A 27,032-nucleotide genomic window follows, 5' to 3' on the forward strand; every position below is an offset into this window, starting at 1 on the left:
CTTACGCCACAAATGTCCAGCTGCTGAGACCTGCCATCTCTAAAAAGATAAAAGCAAGCAACCACTGTTAAAAATACATTTATCATTAAAATATATTACACAAGAGGGAATGCATTATATACAGTTGGGAGGATTTGTTGGCCTGGTAAACTCCACTTGTTTCACCAGAACACCCAGTTTCTTCAGCATTTTTATTTTCAAGCCACTGTATTGCCCTTGGAGGCTAAGTGGCCAGTTCCAGAGTTGTTGAGCCATATTTATGAGTGGGAAGCGGGGCAGGGTTTGCATATGTGTACACACATGTCCTTGGACAGAGCGCTGAAAGCACCTGGAGAAGCTGTGTGGCCTGTTTATCCAGCAGCTTCATTTACATTCTTTGTATTTGCATCCTCATTCATCCTTCAGGACTCCAAAGTCTGTTCAAATATCTGATTGTGGGGAGCTCGGCTCAAGCTACAGGGACAGCACTGTATGTCTTGGAAGCAGGTTGAGCACAAGGAGTATGGCTGTTTAAACGTTAAAAAAAAAAATCTGTTAAAAAACTAAAGTTGAACGCTGCATGTCAGTTTTACTGTGGTGGATTTCCCCTCAATGTCTTCACTCTTCGCAGCAGCACTGAGTGTGATGGTCATGGTGGAGAGGGCAGTCTGGGCTCAAGAAACAGGCAGCTGCCACTCAGGCTTCCCTGTGGGCTCATATCCTCTTAGGGCAGCTCTGGAGCTGAAACAGGTGGGGCTGGTAACTGGCTGTCTCAGGCAGAATAGGAGAGGAGAGAAAGAGGCTCGGGGTGAGTGAGGAACTGGTGAACAAATTCTTGAGCCTTCTTCTTTTCTGCCATTTCAAGCTTTTGGTGACCAGCTGGGTTTCGAAGCAGCAGGCTACCAAATATGCTGGCTGCATGAAAAACAGAAAACACAGAATTCAGCAGAAGTACTACTTATTCTTGTGTTCTAAAGAGTGGGGAGGGGTGCCCCCATGGCAATAGTTTCTGCTTTAAAATAACTATCTGAGGGTAAACTTTGCCCAGAGCTTGAGGCTTTAGTTCCACTGCAGTGGACTTGGGACCTTCCTCAACCACACTTCTCGTAATGAATCAGTTTGCAGAGTGCTTTCCACACATCCTTGGCTTACCTAGAATATTATCATCCAAATGGTTTTTTGCTGAATTTTTCAGCAATTCTTGCAAAAACGCCATCAAATAGGTGAAGACATTTCTGTGGCACGCAGGAAGGGTAGTAATGACCTGAGAGAGGGAGAATTGATATTTGTCTTTTTGTTCATTCAGTCATTTCTCCAGTGCCTGTTATATTCCAGGAATTGAGTATACACGATCCAGGTACATGAGAAAGACCGTGTGTAGAAAACCCTGATCATTCGTCACGGGTGCCAAAAGAGAAGCATAGATCAAGGGCTACGTGAATTTAGAGGTCAAATTTCTGACTGCATGTTCTCAAAAGTCAAAAACATCTCAGCTGGGTCTTGAATATAAGTGAAGATGCAGAGGTAAAGGACTAGAGCATTTAGGGCAAAAGAAAGTGTAGAAAAAGGCAATATAAGGAAAACAGTGAGACAAGAAGAGAAAGCCCATTGTGAGAAGTCAGTTTTGGTAAGAGCACTACTGTTTGAAGCCTACCGTTCCCTAAGCCTGGAAGGGTTGATCAGGCTAGAATTCAAAAAGTACTCTGGCTGTCTGCATTTCAGAATTGGTAGTGAAGCTTGCACAAAATATATTTCAAAAGAGATTCTGATTCAGAGGAGGTGGGGTAAGGCTCGGGAACCTGTATCGTTAGTGTATTTTCTAGATTATTCTGCTCCGGCAGGTTACTTATGTGTACGACTAGGTGAGATCACAAAAAGTCCCAAATACCGGTTTAAGAAGATCCTTATTTGGTAATGGAGAGCCTTTCTGGCTAACGGGGACCTGATGAGAACTTTTGAACACCAAATCGAATGGCCGTTCGCAAAACCAGTTGGCAGAAGCAGAGCATGAATGCAGGGTCCTGAACCAAGGAAAGTGGAACTAGAACGGAAGAAAGGAGGGTGACAGAGTAAGGGGATCGTGCATGTGGGAGCTGAGAGGAGGAGGAAGGAGAAGTGGCTCTGTTCTGGGCCGAGTCAGTGGGATTATGGTAGTGCCATTAAGAGGAAGAGGGACACGAGAGGAAGAATGGGTTTGGGACGGAAAGACCTGGAGTTGAGTTTCTAAGACGCTGCATTTGGGGGATGGCAGCCACTTTGTTCTGTAGGCCCCATGAGAGCCAGGGTTACAACGTGAACACGGCAATGCTCCACGCTTGCGCTCACCTGTTTACTTGCTGTGAGGTTGCCGGAACACTCCAAGCAGTTGCGGTAGGCGCTGAAACAGATGACAGGCTCTGGCAGGCTCTCCAAGAAGAGCAGCAGGGCTTCGGCCACAGAATGATTGCTAGCAGCTTTGGGCCCACCGTTAAGGAACAGATGACGCTGCTGCCATGGTCACTGTTAGGAAAAGGCCCGGGTGCCAGCACATGCCAGAGACGGCGTGCCCAGCCAGGCGCTCTGCTCAGCGCTCAGACGCCGGATTGACATCGTGGAGGGGCCAAGCTGTTAGCTTGGCTGGGCTCTCCTAAATTCTGGTATATTGGTTGCTTAAGGTTGTAAAGTCTTCTCTATGCAAACTTTAAATAAGTAAAACATGACAGCTGAGTTCACAATGTCTGATTTTGAGCCTTAAAATATCACCCCTTCCTTTTGCTCACTTCTCTTACTCATATGCATACACATATATACACATGGGCACACGAACATCTGAAAGGATACAGAGGTTATCAATCGTCCCAGTATCTAAACAGTCCCTGATATGATCAAATTCTGACCTCAGGCCTGGCTGCTGAAACAGATCTTCCTGAAAAAAGGAAGAGAGTCACAAAATAATTCTATTCTCAGAAAGGCAGCAATGATTACCTGACCTAGAAACATAATCACCAGCAGGGTACAGAAAGGGAGAGTGTGCTGAGGCTTTCAAATCACCCCAGTAGACAATGTGAAGTAGGCTGATGTGGCTGATTCATCTCTCAGGCCTTCCCAGTCATGCTCCCACAACAGGTCTTGAGCACAATAATATATCTGTTATGAGAATTCCCTGGAGTCCAGTGATTAGGATGCCGTGATTCCATTGCAGGGGGTGCAAATTTGATCCCTGGAGATCTGAGACCGAAGGGAAAACTTTAAAGTAGCTATGGTCCCTGCAGTGTTAAGAGGGATTAACCAGAAAAAAAAAAGAAGATATATCATTTATAAGATGGAGAAAGTTAAAAGGTATCTCAGTGCTTTGAGAAAATGAATGAGATTATGGCAATAAAGGTATTTCCATGAGTCCTAGGATCCCATATATTCATTTGTTTTACAAAATGACTCAATGCCCAATAACTGAACAGTAACAATATTATATGTATTGCTCAAAAGTTACACCTGAAAGGAGCTCTATAGAGAAGGTAGACTAGCACAGTCCTTAAGAAGGTGACTTCTAGAGATTCCCTGGGTTCAAATCCCGATCCTGCCCATCTGTCAGCTCTGAGACCCTGGCCAAATTATTTCACATTTCTGAGCATCTGTTTCCTCCTTTGAGAACTACTATGAGAACTAAATGAGGTTGTGCTGCAAAACACTTAGAGTTTGGGACACTGTAATGCTCAATAAATCTGAGGGGGAAAGCAGAGAGCACTATGCTAAGATCAGAGTTTCTATGGGTCTCCCTGGGCCCCAGACAAACCAGTCAGTGAAACTAACCAATCTGATGGCAGGAAGCTTGCCCAACCCACTTTGAAAATCAGGCTTCCTGACTCACGGCCTGAGGGTTCCACGGGTCCCCCTGCCCATCTGGCTTGTCAACAAGTGAGCCCCTCCCATTCCTAGAAGCTGGCAAGAGTTCCTGCAAAGGAGAGCTGGCTGACATGCTGAGAAAGTTTCAGATGCCTTTCTACCTGGGGGACCCCAGAGGCCCGGGGAGGGAGTATGCTCTGCCAGGAAGGCCCTCCCAGGCTGCTTCGCCTAGGAAGAATCAGGTGCTGTGTGTCATAGTGGGGCCCCATGGGAGTGTGGCACGTGAACCTGTCAACCTTCACTCCACGGTGGAAGAGCAGCATTCCACAGGTTCTTCAGGGGAAAAGTGTTTTCTGCCCAAAGTTCTCAGGGCTGATGCTCTTTCTCAAGGCAGCATGGCCTCAGTCAGGTGTGACTACCTCAGCACCACCTACCTGCTGGATGGCATTTCGGTACAGGTAATCAACCAATATCCAGAGCTCCTTGGGGATGTCCATGGGTTTCTCCAATTGGCTCCCATTATCTTCAGTCTGGAGTCGCATCAGAGTCTGAAAAGGAATAAAAAGCATGATCAGAAGGTCCATCAATGGAGCTTCCACCAGGCTGGCTTCAGGAGAACGCAGGATATAGGGACAGCAAACCCATGGAAGAAGAGAAGTGTTTTGATGTCCCTAAGCAAACGCTCATCAGGCAAAAATGAAATCAGGTGGCATGACCAAGGTATGAAAAGTGACTCCTGAGAATTGGGAGTGGCTTATGGCAAGTAGTTTCAGTGAATCAGGTGAAATATGTGCCATCTTAGAAACAAACATCCTGCCTGTAGTACTTTCACTGTCAGAACCAGGGAAATGGTGTGGTCTGGTGAAAAAAGAGCACAGACTTGGGAATCCCAAAACCCAAAGGCAAGGTTGAGGTCCAGGGTTAACTCACTACACAGATCCATGACAAAAATCACTCCCCTTCATAGGCCTCTGTTTTCAGGAGTCCCTAAATTAAAAATGAAATGGAGGAAAAAGAAAAGCAGATCTATTGCCAAAAATCTGTTCCAGACTGGCTCCCCTGTATTAGAATTATCTCCACAGGAGCTGTTTACTTATTAATTTTATTGGACTATAGTTGATTAAGATGAGCGCCAGAGAATGGATGGTTTTGAACTGTGATGTTGGAGAACACTCTTGAAAGTCCCTTGGACAGCAAGGAGATCCAACCAGTCCATCCTAAAGGAAATCAACCCTGAATATTCACTGGAAGGACTGATGCTAAAGCTGAAGTTCCAATACTTTGGCCACCTGATGCAAAGAACTGACTCATTAGAAAAGACCCTGATGCTGGGAAAGATTGAAGGCAGAAGAAGGGTATGACAGAGGACAAGATGGTTGAATTGCATCACCAACTTGACAGGCATGAGTTTGACCAAGCTCCGGGAGTTGGTGATGGACAGGGAAGCCTGGCATGCTGCAGTCTATGGGATTGCAAAGAGTCAGACATGACTGAGTGACTGAACCGAAATGCTAGTTGATTTACAATTTTGTGTTTGTTTCAGGTATACAGCAAAATGATTCAGTTATACATATATTTATTCTTTTTCAGGTTCTTTTCTCGTACTGGTTATCACAGAATATTGAGCAGACTTCCCTGTGCTATACAGTAGGTCCTTGTTGGTTATCCATCTTATATATAGAAGTATGTATATGTTAATCCCAAGCTCTTGATTTCTCTCTCCCCACATTTCCCCTTTGGTAACCATAAGTTTGTGTTTAATATCTGTAGGTCTGCATATGAATCTTTTTAGATCTCAGAAAATTATTTTAGGATAATACACCAAGTGATGATTAAAACAGGAAATTCCCTGGTGGTCCAGTGGCTGGGACTCCAAGTTCTCTCTGTCGAGGGTCCAGGTTCAGTCCCTGGTTGGGGAACTAGGGTCCCACAGGCTACACAGCACAGCCAACAAAAAAAGCAAAACAACAACAAAAAAAGTGATGAATAAAACAGGAAAATAAATAACTATCATGGGGCAGGGACATGCATTATCTGGGTATCTGTGTCTGAATTTCTTTACTATTATTATGAAGGATCAAAAAACACAGCAAAACATTTCAGTTTTTCCATCAGGAGGTAGAGTCTTGCCCCGTCCCTAGAATCTGGACTGACCTCACAACTTGTTCTGATCAATAAAATGTGGCAGACGTGGTACCATGTGAGTTTAGAGCCTCGGCCACTAGGGGCCTTACAGTTTCTGCGCTCAAACTCTTGCCACTACCGAGGGAAGCTCAGGCCAACCTACTGAATGCCAAGAGCCCATAGCGAGGGAGAGGCCAAGCGAGCAGCCAACATCAAGGAAGTAAGGGAGGGGCCTCCCCGGTGGCTCAGTGGTAAAGAATCCACCTGCCGATGCAGGAGACACAGCTTCCAGCCCTGGTCTGTGAGGATCCACATGCCAGGGAGCAGCGGAGCCCACGCACCACAACTCATGAGCCTGCAAACGGCAATCGTTGAGCCTACATGCCGCAGCTGCTGGCGCCCGCATGCCCTAGAGCCCAAGCACCACAGCTAGAGAGGAGACCCCGCTCACAACCAGAGGAAAGCCCGTGCAGCGACCAAGACCCAGAACAGCCAAAAATAAAATGAACAAAAATTATTTTAAAAAGAAAGAGAGGGAGGCCTCCTTGAACCCACAGGCCAGCACAGCTGCCATTGACCACAAACATGAGCCTGGGTGAGACCAGCAAAAGAGCCACAATGGAAACTCACATGAGAAGCAATAACTTGCTGTTGTTTCAAACCACAAAAAAATGTCAGGGTGTCTGATAAACAGCAGCACATATCTGACAGCCTAGGCAAACACTATGGAGGCTAGAGAATCCTCAGGTCCCTGCGAAGGTAGGCATGAGAACCTTTCACTTGACTGGCTTGGCTGCTACATCCTTCTAGATGTATTCTTGTGGCAAGTAACTCACCAGCTCTCTAATGGTTTCTAGTGGCAAGTCCAAAATTGGCTCCTTCATGTAGCACAACGTGTGAATGGGCGATCCGAAGCAGCTTGGCATGTAGTTCCCAGACACAGACAAGAAGTAATCCTTTCCTCTGTCCAAGTGCAAAACCAGAATGTCCTCAATTTTGTCTTCACCCGAGTTGAGCTTTGTAGCTGTGGTCTTATTTACAAATAGCTCTAATTCAATCTCAACGGAAGAATCTGAAAAAAAAAAAAAAAAGTAAAAAGAAATGCTGGTTGGTGGGAGGCCAAGAGGAAATGGGGAGAGAAGACGGGCTGGCAGAGGGTCGGGCATACAGAGTTAGGGGAAGGAAATAAGAGGTATCAGCCAACCAGCAAGAATTTACATGCTCAGCACTCAAGAGACTCCTCTGGAGGAGGGCTTGGCGACCACTCTGGTATCTTGCCTGGAGAAACTCATGGACAGAAAAGCCTGGCAGGCTACAGTCCATAGCATCACGAAGAGTTGGGCCCGACTGAAGAGACTCAGCATGCACACACGCACATACTTGAGAGACACGTGAACAAGGAGTTTATGGTCCAAAGGGGAACTGAACGCAGTAAACAAAAACATGAATAGGTAACTGCTATTAAATTCACGTTCTAGGTAGCACTGCTCAAGCTAGGTTCTACTTCCCTGGTGGCTCAGACGATTAAGCGTCTGCCTACAATGTGAGAGACCGGGGTTCGATCCCTGGGTCGGGAGGATCCTCTGGAGAAGGAAATGGCAACCCACTCCTGTATTCTTGCCTGGAAAATCCCATGGACGGAGGAGCCTCGTAGGCTACAGTCCACAGAGTCGCAAAGAGTCGGACACTACTGAGCAACTTCACTTCTCTTCACGCTCAAGCTACAAACAATAAGAAGGTGTGGATCCAGTAGAAAATATAACATGTTATTAGACTGTGAACTGTCTGCTTGCTTTTGTTCAGTCACTAAATCGTGTCTGACTCTTGGTGACCCCGTGGATCGTAGCACGCCAGGCTCCTCTGTCCTCCATTATTTCCCAGAGTTTGCTCAAATTCATGTCCATTGAGTTGGTGATGCTATCTAACCATCTCATCCTCTGCTATCCCCTTCTTTTCCTTCAATCTTTCCCATCATCAGGGTCTTTTCCAAGGAATCAGCTCTTCACATCAGGTGGCCAAAGTACTGGAGCTTCAGCTTCAGCATCAGTCCTTCCAATGAATATTTAAGAGTTGCTTTCTTTTAGGATTGACTGTTTTGATCTCCTTATTGTCCAAAAGACTCTCAAGAGTCTTCTCCAGCATCACAATTTGAAAGCATCAATTCTTCAGCACTCAGCCTTCTTTACGGTCCAGCTCTCACATCTGTATATGACATGTGAACTGACCACAAAACAGGCTAACCCCTTTGCCTCACAGCATAACACAGTGCCAAGGAGAAGATGGGAGAGAGATACGGGTGGTCGGGCTGGACATAATTTCTGGATGACCACCCTATTATCTTCACCACAAGAGCAGAGAATTAGGAGTTGACTGTAGTGAGACAGAAAGTGAAAGGTTTCTTGTTACAGCCACACCTGCTTCACAGAACTGTTGTGTTTTCTCTGTGTGAAATTATAGAACATCCACATGACTGAGAATACTTTTGACATCGAACTCGCACCCTTTACTATTTTATATCTTATCTACAGATGGATCTCCATCTTGAGAGTCCCTTGGACAGCAAGGAGATCCAACCAGTCCATCCTAAAGGAAATCAGTCCTGAATATTCATTGGAAAGACTGATGCTGAAGCTGAAACTCCAATACTCTGGCCACCTGATGTGAAGAACTGACTCACTGGAAAAGACCCTGATGCTGGGAAAGATTGAAGGCAGGAGGAGAAGGGAACAAAAGAGGATGAGATGGTTAGATGGCATCTCAATGGACGTGAGTCTGAATAAACTCCAGGAGTTGGTGATGGACAGGTAGGCCTGACACACTGCACTCCATGGGATCACAAAGAGTGGGACATGACTGAGTAACTGAACTGAACTGAACATCCACAGGGCTTTGAAAAAGTTTCAAGCAAACAACAAAACATTCAGAAATAAAAAGTTTATTCTAGGAGAATGGGCAAAAGACAGGGTAGGATGTTTCCCAAACCAGCCACCAGGAAGCCAGGGACAGAGGCCTTACCTGGCAGGAGGAACCCTCTGCTGGGGCTGGCGCGAAGCCACTGCTTACAGTAGGACTCTTCGTTAGGCTTGCTGATGAACTCAAACTGACACGGCACCTGTCCATTCCGAATGGTGAAGGACTCTACCTGCAGGTGCATGTACTTCACATTCTGAAAACAGAACTGGGGACAAGCCCGGGACCAGTCAGGCCAGTGCCCTCTCCTCGGCAACCTGCCCGACCACCCCAACTGGGCAAACTTTGCCCTTCCTGGGAAGAAAATGAAGGACCATCTCTTTCAAATCATTCTTTTGTTTTCTAAGTATTTACCTGGGAGACCACAGCTGCTACTACTAAAGACCAGTTGTTAGTGTTTAACTCAGAAATCCTAAACTCGAAAAACACAAAAAATTCCCTAACAGAATCCAAGTTTAAATCTCCTATACCCAAAGACCATACCCAAAATATCCTTCACACATTCCACTCCCAAATGTGAAAATGAAGCTCCTCCTTCCCTGCAGCTGGACATTTAGGACATTAAAAATACCCTCACCGTAAATCCTCATTTAATTGACTTTTTACTGTCAGTTCTGAATGATCTATGCTGTGGCACTTCTCTGAAAAATCTTTAGCCCTAAATTGACTTCTCCCAATGCCTATTACTTTTCCATACTGCCTTCCCTCTCAACTCATAGGTACCCCACATTTTGGACTCAATCTCAAAGCAAAGCATCAGTAGGAAGACAAACCCAGGGCAAGAATGCACACAGCTATACTAAGATCAAGTGAAACACATTTTGGATCCTCTGTGACTTATTTAACTCATGGAGGGCCCATGTATGGGTAAAATATAGGAGCCACAAAAGGTTACAGGCTTTTGGTTTAAAAGATCAAGAGGTGAACCAAATCTAAACCAACACCCCCTCTCCTGTCAGCTGGCATCATCAGCCTCACTTTGTCTAGAAGCAGCCGATCAAGGAAGACTACAGAGTCCAGGAGCCTGACAGGTGCCCCTTCGAGTTCTGAGACCTAGCAGATGAGATTTATGTTCTACAAAGAGAAGAGCCAGATGCGTTATCACATCCTTTCTACCTCTCGCTTGGAGAGGGACACAGAAGGGATATTGGCGTTTTCCATCTTATCCAGGGAGCGAACAATCTCCTCCAGAGTTTTCCGATACAGCTCTTCATTGATGACCCTCACCTGGAAGGGAAACAACAGAGACTCAGTGCCTTGGCTTCCACACACTTTCTCTTTTTCAGGGTCCCCAATCTCCAGAATCTAATGCCTAACAGTCTGAGGTGGAGCTGATGTAATAATAATAGAAATAAAGTACACAGTGAATGTAACGTGTTTGAATCATCCCCAAACCATTCCCACTCTTCCCTATCCATGGAAAAATTATCTTCCATGAAACCGGTCCCTGGTGCCAAAAAGGCTGGTGACTGCTGCTTTTAGAGGACATTCACAGCCTTGGGAAATAGCAGTTGATAGCAACGCAGAAAGTGAATACTAAACAGATTTAATTAATGAACAAAGAAGCCAATTAACAATAGACGTAGAAGGGTCCCCCAGAGGCAAAGCCTCTCGTAAAATCAACTGCTTCCCGATTAGCAGAAAAAAATGATACAGGAGTGAAAGCTGGGTGAGCAGTTCTGCAGAGTCTGAGGTCAGGGCAGAGAGACACCCCTGCCTGTCTCTGCTATGCTTGCTGCTGCTGACAGGCCGGCAAGCAGGAGCTTCTCTAGGGCTTTGAGTCAAAGCAGCATTTCATAGGCTTTTTAAACCTGTGTTCCATCAGCCAAGAAGCTTTTGTCAGGCTTTCCCTTCTATATTTTGAATTACAATTCTTGTCATCTTCCAATAATAAAACCTTAGTTATAACACTCATTAGGCTTTTTTCAAACCACCCACACTCTTGTGGATTCTGAGGCACCTCTGCCTGCACCCTCGAGAACTGATAATATACAAAGAAACACAGAAGTCACTGAAGAGGAGATACAAGTGGAGAATACATAAATAAAAAGATTTTTTTAAGATATTCTAAGTCAACAATACTTCGACAAAAAAAAAGGTGTTCAGCTTCACTAGTAATCAGGGAAGTATAATCTAAAAGAATGAAGTATCTTTCTCATTTGGCTCACTGGATTGGTAGAAATTTAAAAGATTGCTAAAACCCAGTATTAGCCAGACTCTGGGAAAAGAAGCTCATTCATGGTTGGCAGAAGAGTAAAATGGTAGGGATGCTGGGAGGACAATTTTGCAGGCTCAAATAAAAATAAAATACATTTTTCTCTGAACCATTCATTTCACCTCTAGTAATTTCATTCTACAGAAATGTTCACACTGACACACAAAGATATATGTGAAGGCTGGTCACTATAGCAATGTATATCATAGCACCATTTTGGAAACAATTTATCAATACAAACATGGTTCATCCATACTATGAAATATGTTACAGCCCTTAAAAATAATGAGGAGGGAGCTCTACCCTTACCAACATGAAAAGATCTCCTAAAAAATAGCCAGTGGGGGAAAAAGATGTTCTCAGAACCATGGGTGTGATAGATTTCTTTAACAAAAAGGAAGAAACTTCCTCTATGTTATATATAGAATACTGACACACTGCATAGAAAAAGGTCTGGAAAGAAACAGTCCAAAGAGCAAAGGGGAACTTCCATGTACATAGAGACATAAAGTAGGAGTCTACAAAACACTTATGAATTAAATTTAAATTAAAACCATTTTTAAAAGGAGCCTCCTCTCATTCAAGGCGGGAGGAGGAGACCAGAAAGACAAAAGTGGTCTCAGCTGTGGGGACCAATTCCCTAGAGGACGATGGCAACTTGGTCCCAGCTGCCCACCTACCCCAATGTCAAACACTGAGCTGACGGGCTTGTGGTCACTGGTCTTCAGGGCCATGTGGCTCTGGTAGCTCAGCTGAGTGATGTTCTTCCCTTTCCAGAGGACCCGGTCACACCAGGCAGGAGCACGACACTTCTCGCTGAAATGCAAAGCCCACACTGAAAGCCCTCAGAGGCACAGTGGCGCCCGACGCCTGGGGTAGTGTGCATCCTGCGGGTGTCACCCCCAAACAGCTGCAAGCACTCAAAGCCAAAACGCTGTTCAGGATGATTTCTGCTCTCCACCTTCCCATGGGGATCAGGCCAGAGGCACAGCCATCTGAGGGTAAGCATTCTGTGGGCCTCAAAAGATGCTGGTTAAAACAGGTCGTGAATTCCTACTGCTTGGCTTCAATTTCTGCTTCGATGCTTGCCTGCTTGGGAAGATCTTGAATTTGGGGGTGGGGGGCTTTTGTTCCCCGGTCTATAAAATGAGGATAATAAATTATACCTACTTCAATGGGTTGTTGAGAAGATTACATGAGATAATACAAGTACTGAACAGCTTCCCATAGGCCCTCATAAAAATATGAACTACCATGTAATGATCAAGTACAAGCTCAGTCTGTTGGAATCATCACCCTAAGCATAGCTGGAAGGGAAACGAGTCTTAAGAATTATTGTGGGACTTGCCTTGGGGTGCCCAGGGATTAGGACTCCAGGCTCTCAATGCAGAGCGCCCAGGTTCGATCCCTGGTCAGGGAACCAGACTGCACATGCCTCGCAGGGCAACTAAGCCCTGAGCCACAGCTAGAGAGTTCATTAGAGGTCTGTCACAATGAAGGTCTTGTGTGGTACAACTAAGACCCAGACCAGCCAAATAAATAAGTATTAAAAAAAAAAAAAAAAAGTGTAGGAAGGCAGTCTACTTAATGAACAGACACTGAGAGAAAATGTTTGACCTGAGGAAGAAGTGACAGGAAACCTATCTTCTTCTGTAGGTCTACGAGGGAAAGTACTTCCATAACTTTCTGAGTTTCTATTTGCTCAGCCTCCGAAGCAACCTCTGACCTACCTGGTATCCCAGTCATCGGAGCCAGTATCATACTTATAGGTAGGCTGGAACGTGAGCTCACCCTCACTGAAGCCCTCAAAGACAGCCTTTGCAGCCACCTGAGCTCTCAGCTACACAAAGGATGGAAGGAAAAAAAAAAACATCTCAGCATAAAAAGGTCAAACCTTGAATTAGCAGAAGAAAGGAAACCAATCTGGAATCTAAACCCTAACCCCAAAGGAAAGGCCCATGAGAAAACTATTCTGTGGGAATTCTCTGGTGGTTAGGACTCCATGCTTCCACTGCAAGGGATATGGGTTTGATACCTGGTTGGGGAACTCAGACCCCACATGCTGCACAGTGTCAAAAAAAAAAAAAAAAAAAATACAGAACAGAAAGAAAGTTACTCTGTAAGACCTTGAGTTAATTAACTCCCAGGAAGAGGAGCATGCTGACTATTCTGCCTGCTGTACAATTTTTAAGGCTCTTTTATAAAACCGTATCCACGTCTGAGGGGCCTGAGCTCCATCGTACTGAGATGCCCCTAGGAGGATTAGTTTATGGATATAGTTTCTCTTCCAGGTATCAAACACATCACCTGTGTAGCACAGGTGTTCCAATATACAGAGAGATAAAACTGCATTAAAAAAAGGTCTGTAAAGACACAATCCAAAAAGCAAAAGGGAACTTCCAAGTATGTATAAATATATAGTAGAGGTATAACCGAACCATTATGAATTAAGTTTAAACTCAAACAGTTCTTTAAAGAGGTTTGTCAAATCAGTTATATGAACTGGGGGGAGCTCTATGCTTTGGTTTCCCCATCTGTAAATTCTGGATTTATAGTAGAATCTGCCTCACAGGATTGCTGCAAAGATAAGCTATCAACTTAGAACAGTGCCTGACACATTACGATAATAACTGGCCTCCTTGCCACTGCACTGGTTCTAAGAGCTCCTTCTCAGCAAAAGAGAAAAACCACGGGTGTTCCTGCCCCCTCCCTGGAGCACCAAGCTTGGTGCTGTGTGGCCTGGTGAAGAACTGTAAGCTCTAACTTTGGTGAAAGGGTCAGCTATCCAGGGGACAACAGTTGACAAACCCCAAAATAGGAATTCCTTAAGAAAAAAAAACAAAAACTATTACGGAAAAAGCAACAGGAAATTAAATAGTCTAAGATGATTCTTTTCCTTTTGCTTTTTTCTGGATGCACTGCATGGCATACGGAACTTCCCAGACCAGGGATTGAACCCACAGCCCTACAATAGAAGCACAGTCTTAGCTCCTGGACCACCAGGGAAGTCCAAGATGACTCTTACATGGGTAAATATGAGGACTTTCTTGATGGTCCGGTGGCTGAGAATCTACCTTCCAATACCGAGGACTTGGCTTTGACCCCTGGTTGGGGGAGCTAAGATCCTGCATACCTCGGAGCAACTAAGCCCTCATGTGGCAACTACAGAGCCTGCATGCCCTGGAGCCCACAAACCACAAAAAAGACTGAGCACAGCCAAAATAAGAATAGCAAAAAATAAATTTTAAAAAAAAGAGTAAATATAAATCTTGAAACCATTTGGAAAGCAAGGAAACACACAAACTAGTTGCTATTACTTAAGGAGAGACCAGAAAAGAAGGGAAGAAGAGATGGTATTGAACTCCCAAGGAAATAAGAATGCTGCAGTCTAGAAAAAAGACAGACAAGGGATAATACTGAAAAGGGGAATAAAGAGACTAATTTACCAAGGAAAAGAATGAGAGAGAAAAATGGGTCACTAAAGAGAGTATTCTATAAAGAAAGACAACAGACTTGGGATTTTTTTCCCCTTAATTGATCTCACTGGGAGAAAAATAAAGGTAACAGAAAGATTTAGACTAACGACAATACAAAGATGATTAAAAGGGAGATACAGGCTAGAAAGAAAGAGGACTGTGACATCCCAAACAACTCTGACCGCTTGAACAGTTTCAGAATCTCTTGAGAGGACTACCCTGAAGAACATCTGAGAGAAACAGGTTTCTCTCATCCTGGGAAAGAGCTAATGCTCTGAGAAAGGAATAATAACCCAAACAACGGTAGAGGCTAGCAGGAGACGGAACGGATTCTTTCTGGAAGTGAAGACAGCCCTTCAGAAAGAGTGGTCCCGCACACGGCACAGGTCTGCTGAGGGGCAGGGGCAGGGGGCATGGGGGGCCCATTCGAAACATCAGTAAATCATCTGAAATATACAAAGGACTAATATCGTCTTGATGAGAAGCTTGGCTCCCTTTTGGCCCCAACTTGAATGACTGAATGAATGGGCCCAAACGAGACAGAGAGAAAGAGAATAGCTCTTGCCTCCAGGGGAGACAAACCTCAAGGGCAGGACCAGTGGGGCAGACAGCTGTAGGAGAGGGAGCACAGATGGAGGAAAGGAAGGAACAGCGGGCGCCAGCTCCCCAGACGAGGAAGAAGAGGCGCAGCTGGGCAGCCAGGCTTTCTGCGCCCTCCCATGGGGCGTGGGAAGGGCAACGACAGCTGCCTGAAGAGCACCCGGGTGGCCACTGGTACCTGGTCATACGCATACAGCGTTTGAAAGGCCTTCTCTTCGATGAGTTTTTTCACTTTTTCCACATCCGGATCTTCTATCCTGTAGTTGAGGTCCCCCAGCCACAAGATCACACTGCGGGGACAGAGCACAAAGGGCACAGGGATTAGGAGGGGCTTCGCCCACCCTATCCGGTGTGCTTCTGACAGAAGGCCCTGGAGGCTACGTCTTTTGGGAGCTGCGTGGGGAAGGAACTTGGCTGCTCAGGGTCTCTTTTCCTCTTGCCATCCCATTTAACATCATGTCTAGCATGCCGCTTACTCAGTTATCTTGGTCCAAGTTCACCGGCAACAGCCTCGTGTTCTCCTTGACTATTTTATTCCCATACAGCTGGAAAGGGAGGAGGGCACGGTGACCCACTCCAGTATTCTTGCCTGGAGAATCCCATGGACAGAGGAGGCTGGCAGGCTACAGTCCATAGGGTCACAAAGAGTCAGACACGACTGAAGCGACCAAGCACAGCTGGCAAGATAGTCTAATAAGATCTAAAAGCAAGACAATAATTTACCTCTCCTGGGAAGAGGGGGAAAGATCAAGTATTGGGAGTCCTGTCAATCACTCAGGGACCCCAAGCCAGATGATGCCATGATGCTGCCTCTGCCTCCATGCACACTCCAGCCCCCAAAGCACGCTCTTAGCCTTTGTTTCTGGAGCAGAGTTCCTCTGAAACAAAGCCTGACCTGTCCAGTGGCGTCTCGGTTTAACCACCACTGTGTTACCGGCCAGCTCCTTCTGCAGAACGCAACAGGTGTTTTCTTACACCTGCTGCTTTGGGAACACGATCACTGGATGCTCCCAGGAGTCACTGCACATCCCGTGAAGACCAATACTGCTCTACGTGAAGCCAAGAGCCAGGTTATGAGAGAAGCCGCAGGGCAGCACACAGACACCAAAATGAATGCGCCCACGAGCTAAATTCAGACAAGCTGACATGCAGCCTCACACACTGGGTCAGCAGAATGGAAGACCCAGTCCCTGCTAGGTCCCCTGGAGACGGAAAGCCATTCTGGCAACTTCCAGCACACCAATCAAGATGGTCCTATGGACGCAGCAGGCGGATGAGAGGTTGGGCTCTGTGTACTCCCTGGCAGACACCACAGCCCCAGTGGCTTCTTCCTTGTTATAAGAAGAAGGAGCGTTAAGTTTCAAGTGTTACTGTAAAGTCTGAAATTCCAATATGCCCTGAGTTTAGACAAAGAGCAAGTACTGGAGATAAATGAAATAAAGAGAACGAACATTAGCACAAGACACCCCAAGCAGCTGCAACCACAGCTCCAAAATGTTGAATCGAGAGGCGAAAAAGACGGCGTGAAGACTGGGAAATGCAGCCCCATCCTCAACCGCACATGCTTCTGGAGACAACAGGCAGACAGAGCCCTGAACCATGCTTCTAAAACCTGCGCTCAAGACGCCCACTCTGGCGAGGCTTTTCTCACAATGCTGCATCAAGGCGGACTATGTTAAAAAAATCTTACACATTTTCCAGGAACAAATGGTGTCTGAGAAAATTCGAGAGGTTGGCCAGATGGTAAGTGGGGAAACTAAAAATTTCCAAGAGGTGTAATCCCTGTATAACCGAGAGTTGGCTGAGAGTTCCCGCTCAGGTGGTGGGAAGCCTCCCCCGGTCCCCTCCCTAATGAAACAAGAGAGCCCTCGGCTTGGACTGTGCAGCCCGGCACACTACTTGGGGTGGAAGGCCAGACTCACTCGTGCTTGCTGATGGTGAGAGGGGGCAGGCTTGGGTCGACCTGACAGAACTGCATTCGAGAACAAATGTCTTTGTAGTCCTGGTTCCTCCTCTCGTACTCCTCCGTGTGGGCTGCCAGGTGGGAATTGACCACGCAGATGCTGGTGTTGTGAAACCGGAACCGGATGGCCACGCCCCCTTTGTTACCCTGTGAAAGGGAGCCCAGAAAAGGCACAGTTCCCAACTTCACTGTGATAGTCATTCAAACCCGTGGGCTTTCAAAATGTTCTCTTTTAGTCAGTCTGTGTCACAATCCCGGGAGATGAGTAAAGCAGGGTTACATATTTATAGGTGGGAAAACAAATGCAAGAAGACAGAAGGACCAGGCAGCCAGCGGCGAAGGCGAGTCCACTCTGCAATAGATTGCAGGCAAGCCACACACTCTCCCTCCCCCCCGGGAAGCTAAGCTCACAACCTAAAAGTAGGACTGTAACAGCTTTGAGAAGAAAAATAGTAAACCTATTATTAGCATTCTTTCTTTCTTTCCCTTGGTGATCCAATAAAGCTTCTGCGACATGGGTCATACATTAAATGGAAGGACACACTTGGAGGCTCCAGAGTGGAGCGGCCGTGAGGATGAGGGCTAACTGGGCAAGTCAGCCAGCAAGTCACCAAAATACAATTTCAGAATGGCCTCCTCCATCAGTTCCTGCTAGATCATGAGGGAACAGTTCATTTCGTGATGCCAGTACCCTCAAGCTGGGACACAGGTAGTTGTGGTATCATGAGAAGCAGGCTCGAGACCTTAGGGACCAAGGCCCTCCCTGTACCAACCAGGAACTCACCATTCTCCCCATGATTCCTGTCCCTACTGTCTCAGCTTCCACTTCTGAGATATACGCGGCATGCTCCTGTTTGACATATAGCAGCAGCATAATCCCAACCAGTCGGATGAGCTTCACCTGGAAGAGAAGCATGCGTTCAAGTCACGGTATTAATGGGGAGTTGAAAGGAAAAGTGGATGGGAAGCTGGCTGTGAGGACTCCTATATCTCCTGCTCCACACCAGGAAACAGGGTAATTACCCGACTCACTGACCACATCCTGTGATAACCTCAGCAGCCTACAGGTGCCGAGACCTGAGAAGCCCCTCCTGGAACTGAACATCACACCATCAATAGGACTTCCTTCCTCCCTTCCTTTCTAGCTGGCGGTGTCATCACTGCTGGGAAGGGGCCTTCTCTAGTTGCTGCGAGGTGGGGGCTACTCATTGTTGCAGTGTGCGGGCTTCTCATTGCGGTGGTTCTATGGAGCACAGGCTCGAGAAATGCAGGCTTCTGTAGTTGTAGTGTGTGGGCTCGGCAGTTGCTGCTCGTGGGCTTACTTGCCCTGAGGCACGTGGGATCTTCCCGGACCAGGGATCAAACCCATGTCCTCTGCCCTGGCAGGCAGAGTCTCAAGCTCTGGACCACCAGGGAAGGCACCACCACCCATTAGGGCTGGCTTTTGATGAAAGTCGCAGCAGAAGTGAAAAGTTGTCTTAGCATTTCCCTGCATGGCAACACAAAGTCAGAAGGTCCTGGGCTCTTCTCATACCTTTGCATATTTGGCGTCTGGATGAAGACCCTCTGATACAGCTTTAAACCACTCTTCCTCCTTTGGGGTATCGTGGAAGAAAAAGGCTTCCTTACTCAGATCAAGCTCCTGGAACCTATTAGGAGAAGCAACCAGTCAGGGAGTAGAGAAGGGTAACGTGCGAGATGGCACATTCTCAGATTGGTTAAGCTGTGTAAGGCCTACCTTTCTAGCTAAACTGCAAGACCCTCAAAGAGGAAGAAAAACAAACAGAGACAAAGGACTAAAAGCCCAGGAACGTACCAGGTGCTTTCTCAAGCAGTGGCCCTTTTCATCTTCATAATGAGCCTGAAGTACTTGGAAGAGTCTCCAGTCTTTACATCCGAGATCACTAGCTCACATAAGCACCAGGCGGCAAACAGATTGAAACCTGCTGCTGCTGCTAAGTCGCTTCAGTCATGTCTGACCTGTGCAACCCCATAGATGGCAGCCTACCAGGCTCCGCCGTCCCTGGGACTTTCCAGGCAAGAACACTGGAGTGAGTTACCATTTCCTTCTCCAATGCATGAAAATGAAAAGTGAAAGTGAAGTTGCTCAGTCGTGTCTGACTCTTCACGACCCCATGGACTGCAGCCTACCAGGCGCCTCCATCCAAGGGATTTTCAGGCAAGAGTACTGGAGTGGGTTACCACTGCCTTCTCCAAGACTGAAACCTGCTACTGCTGCAAGTCACGTCAGTCGTGTCCGACTCTGTGCGACCCCATAGATGGAAGCCCACCAGGCTCCTCTGTCCCTGAGATTCTCCAGGCAAGAACACTGGAGTGGGTTGCCATTTCCTTCTCCAATGCATGAAAGTGAAAAGTGAAAGTGAAGTCACTCAGTCGTGTCTGACTCTTAGCAACCTCATGGACTGCAGCCTATGAGGCTCCTCTGTCCACGGGATTTCCCAGGCAAGAGTACTGGAGTAGGGTGCCATTGCCTTCTTCAGATTGAAACCTAGCTCTCTATAAATTCCAAATTCTAGTCGCTTTATACGTTACCACCCAGGCTTCTTTGCTGCTCCCTCCCCAGCAACAATATTTGGTACAGTGGTAAGAAGATAGTAGGTGTGGGGAAAAAAAAAAAAAAAGACTGATGGATGGGGCCCTCCCTTTTAAAATATTTAATTATTTGGCTGTGCCAGGTCTTAGTTGGGCTTCCCTTGTAGCTCAGCTGGTAAAGAATCTGCCTGCAGTGTGGGAGACCTGGGTTCGATCCCTGGGTTGGGAAGATCCCCTGGAGAAGGGAAAGACTACCCACTCCAGTATTCTGGCCTGGAGAATCCCATGGACTGTATAGCCCACGGGGTCACAAAGAGTCAGACACGGCTGAGTGACTTTCCCTTTCATTTTCAGGTCTTAGTTGTGGCACGAAGGATCTTCAAGGTGGCCTGTAGGATCCAGTCCCTTCACCAGGGATTGAACCTAGGTCCCCTGCATCAGGAGCACAGAGTCTTAGCCACTGGACCACCAAGGAAGTCCTTGGATGGGGCCTTTTTTTTTTCCTTTTAATCTTCTTTCCCTCACAAAAGATATTTTTGCTTTGTAACCAACAAAGCTTTGAATGTCTAAGTAATAAAATTCAGTTCAAGGTGTATGCTTTTAACAGAGGGTTGCACTCAAAATTAAATATTAGCATTCTAGTACCAAGCACATCACTTTAATAGTGCCAGAAATTTGTTTACTACAAGGAAGCATAGGAACAGAGGAGCAGCTGTTATTAAGCATACGCTCGTTTTTCAATCCCTTCACCTGCTATGAAATCTCAGTTACAGATTCATGCCCCCAACCCTTCAACCACAGCTACACATTCTGAAAAATGCAGAGACAACTAGAAGACACTCACCCCACACAGTACACATCTGGGGCCTGGGTATCGTGGCTGAGCCAGGGCCGGAGGCACTCCTTGGGGGACTGTCCGTTCACATTGTACGTTCCTACAAAAAATCTGTTGCCAAAGACAATCAGCTGGTCACTTGGGAGGACTATGGACACGACGGGGAGAGCACTGGATGCTGATTCTGGCTGGTTTCAGTCTCTCTGGGCTGGAATTTGAAGACTTAAGAAACGTCACGGCCATCCTAGACAAGTGACTGTGGCACCAAGGGGTGACCTGCAGTCTGCCAGGACATCTGTTGCTTTTGTGATAACTTCAGACAGTAGAGACCCACTTTGAACATTTCTACTTAGCTTTAATAGCCATTAGACAGTCACAATCCACAAAATGACTATGTCCTGTGTGTGCTATTGAAATGAAAAGAGAAAAAAGTACCCTGGCAACTACTTTTGGAGAGAAAGCAATACCAGTGTTCACATCATTCACTAGGGTTTTTTTCTGTTCGATTTCGGGAACAGATTTCTGTTTTTTTGGGAACTTTTTATTTTGTATTGGGGTATAGCCAATTAACAATGTTGTGATAGTTTCAGGTAAGCAGCAAGGGAACTCAGTCGTACATATACATGCATCCATTCTCCCTCAAACTCCCCTCCCATCCAGGCTGCCACATAACATTGAGCAGAGTTCCACGTGCTCTACAGCAGGTCCTTGTTGGTTATCCGTTTTAAATATAACAGTGTGTACATGTCCATCCCAAACTCCCTAAGACAATTCACTATCTAGATCCCTAGAAGCAACATTACTTTGTTTTATAGTCCCAATGCAGTGATTTAAAAAGACTTGGCAAACCTGCACCCTTTATTCATGTAATTTTCAATCATTTTGTCTAAAAAGATTACCAATCACTAACTTCATGTGATTGATTTCAATTCAAACAACTTTCTTTAAAGGCCCCAAATGACCTAGAGACACACAGAGGCATAACCAAAAATCAAGATCCCTCTCCTCCTTCCACACAGGGGTATCTTCAAACATTTCTGCAACTGTTTATTGCAAATTGTGTCATTCCCATCGTAACACACCTCCCACGATGCCCGGCCCGAAAAGGCACAGAATAAATGCCTGCCAAGGAAAAGTGAAAGGAATCACTCATTCAGAAAATGATGGGAGTGATTCTGTAGGGTCAGAGAGCTGAGCGATCACTTGGCTGTGGAAACAGTCTAAGATCCAGCGAGCTACCTGAAGTTCTGGATGTAGGTATAATCCTCTTCTTTCTGTATTAGATGTGATTTCACAATTGTATCTCGCAGTCCAAACTTCTGCATGGATAAAATGTGAGCCTTGTCTGATACTGTGATAGTAGAGGAGCGAACCATGTTGCTTATTTCAGATTTGGACTTGTTCTGTCTAGAAAAACAAACAAAAATGTTTCTATTGAAAGTTTTTATCAGGGCTTGAGCCTGGTGGCTCAGTGGCAAAAGAATCTGTCTGCCAATGCAAGAGACCCCGATTTGATCCCTGATCCGGGAAGAGCCTACATGCTGTGGAGCAACTAAGCCCATGTGCCTAAAAAAAAGGGGGGGCGGTAAAAAAAGAGAGAGAGAAAGTTTTTATCGTATTTTTTTTGGCCACACCACACGACATGCAGGATCTTAGTTCCCCGAGGGAATCGAACCCAAGCCCCCTGCAGTGAAAATGCAGAGCATTAATCACTGGACCACCAGGGAAGCCCCCTTATATGTTGTTGACTGTATAGTACTTTGATCCAAAGATGTTAAGTTTTATAGAATCTCAGACCACAAGGAAACCTGGAAGATAATCTAATCTAACCCTTCATTTTTCAAATGAGAAAAATGAGACCCAGCATCATGAATGATCCATGAGGCTGGAAGGCAGCAGACTGTGAATTAGAACTCGGTTTAGACAGTATTCTTTCTGGACTCTGGGTCTCATGTAACAAGACTATACAACTGTCTAGATCTTTTGACTTGATAATTCTACTGGATCTCTATTCCACAGGAATAATCTGTAATAAAAAAGAAAAGCAGTAAAATTTATATTTTATTATTATTTGGGTAGTTTTCATAGCCATACTAAAAATTATTCAAATGCCAACATTTAAGGTTAAAGAAAAATAAATATAAAGTTAAGGGAAATTTGACATATAACAGAATCCTAATAAATGCTCAAAAATCTTTTGTTGAAATTACTTAATGAACTAAGATATATTCTATAAAACATTTGAGACAATTTCTGACATTTATTCATAAATGCCATTTAAGTACTTAATATTAGATGGTCATGTATTAATACATACTAATGAAGGCTATGTAAAAATGCATCTGTGTGTATCAGGAAGGCTCAAAAGTGAGTTGAGAATGATAGGTTTAGCTACATTTAAAGCGCAGGGATTGTTCGTCGCTATTTAGGTGCATAATTTAAAGTGAAAGTGTTAATAGCTCAGCTGTGTCCGACTCCTTGTGGCCCCATGTACTGTAGTGCACCAGGCTCCTTTGTCCATGGACTTCTCCAGGCAAGAGTACTGGAGTGGGTTGCCATTCCTTTCTCCAGAGGATCTTCCCAACCCAGGGATGGAACCCAGGTCGCCTGCATTGCAGGCAGATTCTTCACCATCTGAGCCAGCTGGGAAGCCAGACACATGGAAGCTTTTATCTCGACCAGATGATTCCAGCTATGATCAGTCGGGGGAACTGGAGTATACACCAAATATAACGGCATTAGAAAAGAGAAAGGAGTAAATAAAAACGAGGGGAAAGGTATCTTCAGAGTGAAGACGCTTCTAAAAGAACGAGGGGGAGAAATCCAATGTTTCTGATCTACATTTCCAAGGTAGGGTTAGACTTCAGTTTCGGATCCTAGATCTGCCAGCTGCTAGTTCTGGATCTTGGGTGAGTTATAAAACGTCTCTTCTTCATCTGTTTCCCTACTTGTGAAACAGAGAAAATAATGGTACCTACCTCTTAGGTTAAGGGAAGATAATTCGTGTTAAGTGTATGATGTGTGGCACATTACATAGTAAATGCTCAATAAAAGTCTAACATGCCCGAGGCCAGTGACTGTGGGACAGCATACGTTATGCACCATAGTGGCCTCAGCTCTTCAGTGAGGAAAACTGTGGCCCCAAGAGGCACAAGTGCAGGGAAAGCTGCGTTACCTTGAGAGCGAGTTTTCTGGTTTATTCTGACCCCAGGAGCTTTGGTCCACAGGCAGGCCCTTCCCATTTGGTCTCAGCTCGTCAGAGGAAGAACCACCTGTGGGGAGAGGGAAGGAATGAAAACACATATATGTTTTAATGTAGGGGTCCCCAACCTCTGGCGTCTAATGCCTGATGATGTGAAGTGGAGCTGATGTAATAATAATAAAAAGAAAGTACACAATAAATGTAATGTATTTGAATCATCAGGGGGCGGGAAGAAACCATCTCCCCACCCCCTGGCCCTTGGAAAAATTGTCTTCCGTGAAATTGCTCCCTGGTGCCAAAAGGTTAGGGACTGCTGCTCTACCATACAGACCACAGCTTCTCAAACTTCGGTCTGGGAATTAATGGTGGTTTACATATTGCTTGAAGGCATAGGAAAGGCCTAAACTAGTGTCTGTATGAAGTTCCCACAGAGCAGGTCCAGGATGGGGGTTGGGGGGTGGGAGCGGTGGTGGAGGGAGGTATTTCATCCAGATGTCTTTACTGCTGAAAACACGACTCTCCCAACTAGTCTGACCCGCTTTTCTTGGAGATGGAATGCATTACAGAAGGAACAAAGCTAAGAAATCTGCAGACCTAAGATGTATCATCAGCTCTGCTGGTTTTTCATCTTTTGACTTTGGGCAACCATCTAACGTCCCCTGATCTCAGTAACCTGACCTGTCTTGCCTTCCTCACAGGTTTATTGTGGGGCTCAAATAGCTGGCATGTGAGTAAGCACTTTGAAAGCCACACAATATATTATGAAATATAATGTAGTCATGTTATTACCATTTGCTGTGAGTGAGACTTCAGCTTCAAGGACAAAGAAGGCAAAGGTGAGAGAAGTAAAACCGGGAAGGCCTAGAACATGCTCTAGAACATGAGTAGCCCTTGTCGTTGTCAACAAACTGCCCTGAAAACCAAGGAGCCCGAGGACTTGCAACAAAGAAATATTCGGGGAAATCTGGCAAACCAAGAGAAACCAGAAAAGGAAAATTAATCTGCCAATTTATTGCTTCTTTGCTCCTTAAAAGCCAGATTCCTTGTTAACAGGGAACTGCGTGGAGAAGTCATAGAGAGATGCTGCTTCGATACACAAGGTACATGGAGCTCTATGGGCGTGAAGCATCACTAAGGAATTCTGCTCTGAAGACTATTACTAAACATGGATTTGTCAACCATGCGTTCACAGCAATGGGAGGGAAAAAAAAAACCAACAACTTTGGAGTTGAGAAAGAAAAGTCATTCACAACATGAAAATAATTACATTTCAATGCCTCTAAATCAATCACCAAGGGCTTTCAATTCTGCTTCCTAAATTGCATCTCAAGTCAATATCTTCTCCAATATCTCTCTACTAGTTTAAGTTACCAACAATTCCTTGGAACTAGTTGAAAGAGACCTCAATTAATTTCCCTGCCTCCTCTCTCACCCCACCCTCTCTAATCTAATCTCCACACTGTGGCCAGAGGATTTTTTGAAAATCTGATAATATAACACCTTTACAAAGCTCCCCATTGGATAAATCCAAACCCCTTAATATAGCTGCCAAGTGTCTTCTCAGTCTGGCTCCTGCCCATCTCTCCAGCCACATCACTATCTCCTATCTCCTATCTCCTTGAAAGCTGTAGTCCAAGTATACTAAAGTTACTGCAGTTATACAACGATCCCTTCGGAAGCAGACTTCCTTCTTCCTCACTCTGCTTTACACGGCTAACTCCTACCCATCCTGTGGCCAGGAGCTAGCAAACAACTTTTTCTGTAAATGGCCAGAGGGTTAACATCCTAGCTTTGCAGGCCTCATAGTCTGCCACTATTCAACTCTGCCATTAGAGTGTTAAAGCAACCATAAGCATGGCAGTATTCCAATAAAACTTTATGGTCACTGATGTTTACATACTGCATAATTTCCACATGTCACAAAATATTATTTTCTTTTAGTTCTTTCCAAACGTTTAAAAATGTAGAAACTATTCTTAGTTCATGGGCTGTACCCAAAGCAGGCAGCAGGCAGCTCTGGCCCAGGGGACTGTAGTCAGCCAACCCCCGGCGTACGGCACATCTTAGAGGCCATTTCTTCTAAGAAGCCTTCTCTGACTCCTCCCAGACCGGTTCAGAGGCTCTAACAGGGACGTTCCCATAGCTCCCTGTACTTCTCCTATCACAGCCTTGATGGCTGTGTGTTGTCTACCCATTAGCCTGTAAGCTTCCAGAAGACAAGACTATGCCTCAGTACTAATCCCATTTGATATCGAATCTTATACATCTGTATTCATTTTTTTTTTAATTGGATGCTATTTCCACTAAAATGTAAGCTGTATGAGATGAGGACTTTGTCATCTGTATGCCACTTTCCAGGGACTTGGAGCAGTAATGGTATTCAATGTATTAAATGTAACCAATAGGAAACTTAAGTTGAAGTCGAGCTCTACCATCATCTTCCTGTGTTACTTCCTCTCTTTGGGTCTACTTCATCTATAAAGTTAAAAAAAGAAAAACTCATAGAGCTTCACAACACGCAAAGGCAAACTCAGGAATAATGCTTAGGCTCTTTCTGCACATCAGTGCTTTCTGAGGACTCCGTCAGGCTATGTCTCAGGGAACAAGTGGTTTGTCCCTGTGGACTTTGCTTCCATCCAGAGCGGGCAGTGTACAGACTGGGAAACCACCTTGCTGACCTGTATCTTGTCGATCCCTCCACCCCATATCTCTCTCAGGACTCAGTCCAGCAAGAACTGGAACGTCGTCATTCATGACTTCATGTATGGAAACTTTAAGGCACCGTTGGGGGAATTTCCAGCCACAGGGCAGCCTTCTCGGAATTTCTTCTCTCCTGAATCTGGCACGGAAGTTGGCTGTCAGCAGCTCTTTACCAAGCTCACCATCGCACAGCCCATGGTTCCCTCTCTGGCCACAGCTTCCTGCCCTTCCTCTTCTCCCGCTTCCCGACTCCCTCTCTGCTCTTTTTCCAACCTCAGACCTCCAATCCCTTGTCACTCAACCTTACAGGTGACATCTGTATTGTTTTCCCATGTTCCCAAAGTCCTATAAATCCTCTCTCCTAAATATTTTTATACCCGACCGTCTCCCCATCCCTACTGCCATGTCTTAGTTTGGGCCCTTAATATGCCTGGAAAGCACACTCAGGGATTTCCCTGCCGCCTTTCTCATCCCCTCCAGTGTATTCTGCCAGCTGCTAGAAGAAAACGCAGATCTGAGCAGGTCTTTATTAAGCAGGGCTTAATAACTTCTAACACCTTCGTAACAAAACCCAAACCTCTAAGTACTACATA

At 45.6% G+C, this 27,032-nt stretch overlaps 1 protein-coding gene across 5 annotated transcripts in view; it reads right to left on the reverse strand.

The window, feature by feature from the left end:
* The window catches only part of INPP5B (inositol polyphosphate-5-phosphatase B), a 51,982-nt gene continuing 25,012 nt past the window's right edge, over window positions 63-27,032 (reverse strand). For all 5 annotated transcript variants that reach the window (XM_018041908.1, XM_018041933.1, XM_018041917.1 and 2 more), the window contains 17 exons: window positions 23,713-23,809; window positions 21,777-21,944; window positions 20,547-20,648; window positions 18,684-18,798; window positions 17,934-18,050; window positions 17,109-17,296; window positions 15,365-15,476; window positions 12,841-12,950; window positions 11,791-11,926; window positions 10,012-10,122; window positions 8,941-9,103; window positions 6,762-6,997; window positions 4,236-4,349; window positions 2,800-2,884; window positions 2,305-2,432; window positions 1,132-1,243; window positions 63-894 (listed from right to left, as the gene is read on the reverse strand). In XM_018041908.1, the coding sequence (XP_017897397.1) occupies window positions 752-894; window positions 1,132-1,243; window positions 2,305-2,432; window positions 2,800-2,884; window positions 4,236-4,349; window positions 6,762-6,997; window positions 8,941-9,103; window positions 10,012-10,122; window positions 11,791-11,926; window positions 12,841-12,950; window positions 15,365-15,476; window positions 17,109-17,296; window positions 17,934-18,050; window positions 18,684-18,798; window positions 20,547-20,648; window positions 21,777-21,944; window positions 23,713-23,809 (2,237 nt within the window). In that variant the 3' untranslated portion in view covers window positions 63-751. The remainder of the gene's footprint in view (window positions 895-1,131; window positions 1,244-2,304; window positions 2,433-2,799; window positions 2,885-4,235; window positions 4,350-6,761; window positions 6,998-8,940; window positions 9,104-10,011; window positions 10,123-11,790; window positions 11,927-12,840; window positions 12,951-15,364; window positions 15,477-17,108; window positions 17,297-17,933; window positions 18,051-18,683; window positions 18,799-20,546; window positions 20,649-21,776; window positions 21,945-23,712; window positions 23,810-27,032) is intronic.

Source organism: Capra hircus, chromosome 3 (genome assembly GCF_001704415.2).
Source record: "Capra hircus breed San Clemente chromosome 3, ASM170441v1, whole genome shotgun sequence".
In the NCBI taxonomy this organism is placed as follows: Eukaryota; Metazoa; Chordata; class Mammalia; order Artiodactyla; family Bovidae; genus Capra; species Capra hircus.